Raw genomic sequence first — 6,403 nt, 5'->3', positions numbered from 1 at the left:
GTATTAGTGTGTGTTAGTGTGTGTTTGTGTGTGTTAGTGTGTGTTTGTGTGTGTTAGTGTGTGTTTGTGTGTGTTAGTGTGTATGTGTGTGTTAGTGTGTGTTTGTGTTTATTAGTGTGTATTAGTGTGTATTAGTGTGTGTTTGTGTGTGTTAGTGTGTATTAGTGTGTGTTAGTGTGTGTTAATGTGTGTTAATGTGTGTTTGTGTGTATTAGCGTGTGTTAGTGTGTGTTAGTGTGTGTTTGTGTGTGTTAGTGTGTATTAGTGTGTGTTAGTTTGTATTAGTGTGTGTTAGTGTGTATTAGTGTGTGTTAGTGTGTGTTAGTGTGTGTTTGTGTGTGTTAGTGTGTATTAGTGTGTGTTAGTTTGTATTAGTGTGTATTAGTGTGTGTTAGTGTGTATTAGTGTGTGTTAGTTTGTATTAGTGTGTATTAGTGTGTGTTAGTGTGTATTAGTGTGTATTAGCGTGTGTTAGTGTGTGTTAGTGTGTGTTTGTGTGTGTTAGTTTGTATTAGTGTGTATTAGTGTGTGTTAGTGTGTATTAGTGTGTGTTAGTGTGTGTTAGTGTGTATTAGTGTGTGTTAGTTTGTATTAGTGTGTATTAGTGTGTGTTAGTGTGTATTAGTGTGTATTAGTGTGTATTAGTGTGTGTTAGTGTGTATTAGTGTGTATTAGTGTGTGTTAGTGTGTATTAGTGTGTGTTAGTGTGTATTAGTGTGTGTTAGTGTGTGTTTGTGTGTGGAGTCTCATGACGTCTGAAATCCTCGGCAGAGAAAAAAACTCATTCAGACTGAAATCAGCTCATTCAGCTAATTAGCTGAAAACAAGGAGACACATTGTGGAGGTTAGAGGCGTGTTTGTGTGTGTGTGTGTGTGTGTTTGTGTGTGTGTGTGTGTGTGTCAGCGTGCATGTGACGGTGGCGGTCTGCAGGACTGAGCAGCGAGCCGGTCGGTAGTAGAACAGAAGAGAAGAGGCCTCCTGTAGCGGCTGACGCTCTCAGAGACAAACGGATCAGGTAGGTTTGGTTCCTCTGTTTGTGTGTCGGTGCTGTGACCTCTGACCTTTGACCTTTCACCCTCTTTCTGTTGGTGGTGATTTAGCATTTATGTTTCTGTTGTTCTTAAAGGTTCCTTTTAGAGTTGTCAAAGTTAACGTCATAATAATAAAGCAAATTAGTTTTAAAGCCGCTAATTTCTTTAACACGTTAACACAACTTGTGATTTTTATGTTGTAGCGGCTCAGTTTTAAAGATAGAGTGAAGATACTGGCATCATATGAAACTAAAAAAACCTAAGTATGAAAAAAGTCTGAAAATTGTCTGAAAATGTCCGAAAACAACGTCCAGAAATTGTCAGAACAATGTTAAAAAAAAAGTCCCAAAATATCCAAAAAAAGGCAGAAGAAAAGTCCGATCCTGGTCTCATATGAAACCATAAAACCTGATGAATCCATCGGTACCAGCCAGGTCAGACTAGCTGGTAGTGAAGGAGGTTAAATAACGCTCCAAACTGTCATGTCCATGTTCAAAGGGGTCCCTTGACCTCTGACCTCCAGATCAGTGAATGTAAATGGGTTCTATGGGTACCCACGAGTCTCCCCTTTACATGATCACATGCAGTTTGCCATGTTGTGATTTACCTGCAGTACCTGTGAGGGTTCCAGCTCCGTCCAGAACAACGAGCCGGACCGAGGATCCTCTCCCATCATGCCTCGGGTGTCGTTCACCGCTCCCTCGCTGTGCCTCGCCTTCCTCCCTCTGCTGCACCGCCTGCTCCCCTCGCTCCCCGCCACCGTGCGAGACGTGGACGTCCCCCCTCTGTTTCGGGAGCGCTTCATCCTGTCCGGGTACCGGCCCGTGGGCCTGTCGTGGCGCTGCTACGGCCTCAGCCTCTTCCAGGTCCACAACGAGACCCTGAACGTGTGGAGCCACCTGCTGGCCGCCGTCTGCGTGGCGCTGAGGTTCACGGCGTTCGCCGTCCTGCAGGGAGGGGTACGGTAAAGTTACAGTCCTGTACCGTTCAGTGTTTGGAAGCTGTGTTTGTTGACCTGTCTGACCTTTGACCTCCTCAGGGGATCCTGGGTTTCCGGCTGCAGGGTCCTGAAGGTCAGGGCTTCTCTGTGGACGTCTCCTCGCTGCCTCTGGTCCTCTACGTTCTCTCAGCTGTCACCTACCTGAGCTGCAGGTGAGCCAGAGAACAAGCTGTCTGTGTTCATATTTTAACACGCTAACGTAAGATGGCGTGGTGTTTGTGTCCTCCTGATGAATGTTGCGTTGCGTGTTGCAGCGCAGCGGCTCACCTGTTGCAGTCCCACTCGGAGCGCTCTCACTACTCCCTGTTCTTCCTCGACTACGTGGGCGTGGCCGTCTACCAGTACGGCAGCGCTCTGGCTCTGTGCCTGTACAGCTCCGACGCCGCCTGGACGCAAAGCATGCTGGGACAGGTCTGTTGATAATGTGTGTTAAATTCCATCCCCCCTCGGCGAACGCGTTCAGACGTTACCGATGATGTCATTTCTCCCAGCCAGGTCTTCCTCCCGGCCGCCGCCCTCCTCGCCTGGTTCTCCTGCGCCGCCTGCTGTTACGCTAAGCTCCGTTTCCGGCGTCCGTACCCGCTCCGCAGGAAGCTCTGCCAGGTGGTGCCGATGGGCGCGGCCTACCTGCTGGACATCAGCCCCGTCGCTCACCGTCTCGCCACCTCGCCTCGCTGGACGAGCAGCTCTGGGCTGCAGCTGCACTTCCTGCAGGTGGCGCTTCCTCTTCCTCACCGTCACCACTTTACCCCTTTATTATTGTTTTAGTGATCAGTTAGTACGATCACATGCACACAAGTAATCAGATTACTCAGAGATCGCATGATGCTGTGGTTAGAAGCACTTCCTTCTCTATATGTCCTCATGGATCTCCGCTCTCTCTTCGGAGAATATCATATCAATATCACCTTTATTTAAATCTGGAGGAATCATTGAGGCCGTGCCCTCGTTTACAATAAAACTAAATGAATATACACAGAACAAAATTAACGGATTACAAGAAGCAATCAGCCAGACGACAATAGAACGATGTTAAAAACAGTTACATTCAAGAGCGGAGCAGTCTGTAATCATTGATCTAAAATCACCTATAGAGGTACAGATGTGTTTAAAACAACATCAGCATTCAATATTGGAAAATAAATAAATAAAAAACATAGAATAAAATAAGAAATATATTATTATTAATAATAATAATAATAATAATAATAATAATACAAAGAGAAAAAAAAAATTATTTAAATTTTTTAGACTGTATTTTTTCCCCTTTTTTTCGAGGTTGTTTTCATATACTGTATGCAATTTACAGTTTGTAATTACAATAGTTTATAAACCAATTTTTAAATAATTAAGCTTAGAAACAAGCACAATAAGTACGCAAGAGAAAACAACATCAGCATTCAAAATTAGAAAATAAATAAATAAATAAAAAACAGAATAAAATACAAAAAAATATTATTATTATTAATAATAAGAATAATAATAATAAAAATAATAATACTAATAATAATAACTCAAAGAGAGAAACGAATTGTGTTTAATTTCAATGTGTTCTGTAAACTGTTCCAAGTTTTTGCAGCACTAACACCAAAAGCAGTTTCCAAAAAAGTTGTGTTTTGCACGCGGAACTTAAAGCTTTAACCGTTCACTTGAACGAGTCCAATAATAACTAAAGGACCAATTTAATAAGGACGTGATGGATGGCGGCAAATTGCCATTAAGTGGCTTTATAAATAAATAAAAACCAATGAATCCAATAAATCTATAGGGCGGAGTGATGAACTGGATCTAATAAATCTATAGGGCGGAGTGATGAACTGGATCTAATAAATCTATAGGGCGGAGTGATGAACTGGATCTAATAAATCTATAGGGCGGAGTGATGAACTGGATCTAATAAATCTATAGGGCGGAGTGATGAACTGGATCTAATAAATCTATAGGGCGGAGTGATGAACTGAATCTAAGGGTTTGAGAGGCGGAGGCAGAGATAACGTCACCATCATCCAACACAGACAAGACAACGCCCTCAATTACTTGGTTCCTACTGAACACATGAAAATTAGCTCTGTTTCTGTACAAAGCTTGCTAACAAGTGTGTGAATGTGAATTTTAAACGCAAGTTTTGGGTCCAGCCAGAAGCCGAGGTATTACTGTATATCACAGCGCTAACTGTGTGTGAACAACAGAGCTGTGGTTGAATGAATGGTTTCTCCCGATGACACACTTGCGGCGCCATATGCAAAAAAAAACAACAATGATGCCGAAATAACGACATAATGATGCTGATCAGTAAAAAGTCTGAATTCATGCTTTGTCAGGTCTGTTACCATGACGACAAGCAAACTACTTTTAAAATGCTTGTTTTCTGAATGGAGTCTGGATGGATCAGAGCCAGGCTACGCAGCTGCTCCATCAACACTCAACATGACGTCATCTAGACATAAATACGGCAGCGACGTTGTTCTTGCCTGTGCGACCCTTCACACTATATAGTTTGCCTGAATCTGGCCCCTGCATGCTGAATGTTGTAGACGCGCCCCTGATTGTAAACCACAGTATGATCAGCAGTCAGATTTCTCTGATTCCTCCACCAGGTGGTGCTGTTCCTGCTGTCAGCCTTCTTCTTCTCCTGCCCCGTCCCCGAGCGCTTCTCCCCGGGCCGCTACGACATCGTCGGCCATGGCCACCAGCTCTTCCACGTCCTGCTGTCCCTCTGCACGCTGGCCCAGCAGGAGGCGCTGTTCCGGGACTTTCTATGGCGGCGGCCAGCGCTGGTCAGGACATACGGAGAGGAGCGCCTCCTGCTGGCGTGCGCCTCCTTCCCCTGCCTGACGCTCTGCTGCGCCATGACGGCGCTCGCCATGAGGAGGCGAGCTCGAGCTCATCTGATGAGAGAGCAGAGATAGAAGGAGGAGAAGAAGAAGAAGAAGAAGAAGAAGAAGAAGAAGTGACTTCACACACAAACTCCTGAGGGATTTACTTTGCATTAGTCAAACATGAGATTTTGTAGATTTGTGTGTCTGATTTTCTGGTTTCTGTTATTTTACATTCGACCCACCTTGTAAAACAGAGACCGATAGACACTGTAAATAAAATTAAAAATGGAATTTAGTAAAATCAACTGACTTTTAACATTAAAATATAACGGAAATTTAAATGTTCCTCCCAATAAATACAATAAATACAGACTATAATAATACTAGAGACTTGTGTGTGATAACAGCAGGACTGAACACTGTCAAAGTGAAATTACAGGTCAGAAATTGGGGAAAATGACTTTAGAAGAGTGTTTTGTGTTAAAATCACAAAGGTTTCAACTTCTACCTTTTCAAGTATCAGCTGCTGTAGGAGAGTACAGACATTATAACACACATTAAGAAAGTTATAGTACAACTGTCAAAAAATGACAAAAAAAAGTCATACAGTACCACGTCATAAAAACGTAAAAACATCACACTATATTATGTCATGAAAATGTAAAAAAAAAATCATAGTATAGTGTCATAAAAACGTCAAAAAAGTCATAGTATAGCATGTCGAAAAATTTCATGAAAAAAAGTCATTGTATAATATGTCGATAAAATGTCAGTCTTACAACCATAGATTATTGTTCGTCATAGTATACGATGACATTTTTAAAACATTTTGACACACTATACTATGACTTTTTTAAACATACAAATTACTTTTTTTTTGACATGTTATACTAAACTAAACAGACTGTGCCACATAAGGATCAAACCCAGACCCTCCAGTACTCCAACCAGATATCTACACACTGAGCTATTTCACAGGTAGAGCTATGGCATGTTAAAAAGAGAACAAGAAAGTCATAGCATAGTATGTCGACAAAAGTGAAAAAAACCCAACTCATATTATAATGTGATCAAAAGAAAAATGTCAGACTTTTTTTTGTGAAATTTTTCAACATACTATATTATGACTTTTTTTCCCCTTTTTTAAACATACTGTACTATGAGTCTTTTTTGACATGCTCTGATATGACCTGTGAAATAGCTCAGAGTGTAGATATCTGTTTAGAATACTGGAGGTTGTTGGTTTGATCCTTATGTGACACAGTCTGTTTTCAGGTCTAACTTCTAATGACCAAGTCAAATACACCAAGAGAACAGTCCTCAGTGTGGCATTGGTGGCTTGGTTGCTAAGTTCCTGGTTCTGGCTGCGGCAGAGCGGGGTTCCATCCCCACCCTCACATCGATGCCCGGTGTCCGGCAGTGGAGTGAGACCAGCGTCTCCTCCCAGGGTTTACCAGAGATACAGCTCGGGGGTTACGCTGGTCTCACTCCACTGTCGGGCACCGGGCATCGATGTGAGGGTGGGGATGGAACCCCGCTCTGCCGCAGCCAG

At 42.8% G+C, this 6,403-nt stretch overlaps 1 protein-coding gene across 1 annotated transcript; it reads left to right on the top strand.

The window, feature by feature from the left end:
* Positions 1-1,644: 1,644 nt before the first annotated feature.
* Positions 1,645-4,941, top strand: LOC119478295 (membrane progestin receptor beta-like). Its single transcript, XM_037752942.1, has 5 exons — positions 1,645-1,976; positions 2,096-2,184; positions 2,287-2,443; positions 2,528-2,746; positions 4,630-4,941. The coding sequence occupies exons 1-5, from the start codon at positions 1,707-1,709 to the stop codon at positions 4,939-4,941; spliced, it is 1,047 nt and encodes a 348-aa protein (XP_037608870.1). The 5' UTR covers positions 1,645-1,706.
* Positions 4,942-6,403: the final 1,462 nt, after the last annotated feature.

Source organism: Sebastes umbrosus, chromosome 2 (assembly GCF_015220745.1).
Source record: "Sebastes umbrosus isolate fSebUmb1 chromosome 2, fSebUmb1.pri, whole genome shotgun sequence".
Classification (NCBI taxonomy): domain Eukaryota; kingdom Metazoa; phylum Chordata; class Actinopteri; order Perciformes; family Sebastidae; genus Sebastes; species Sebastes umbrosus.
This window is presented reverse-complemented; position numbering and strand designations above follow the sequence as displayed.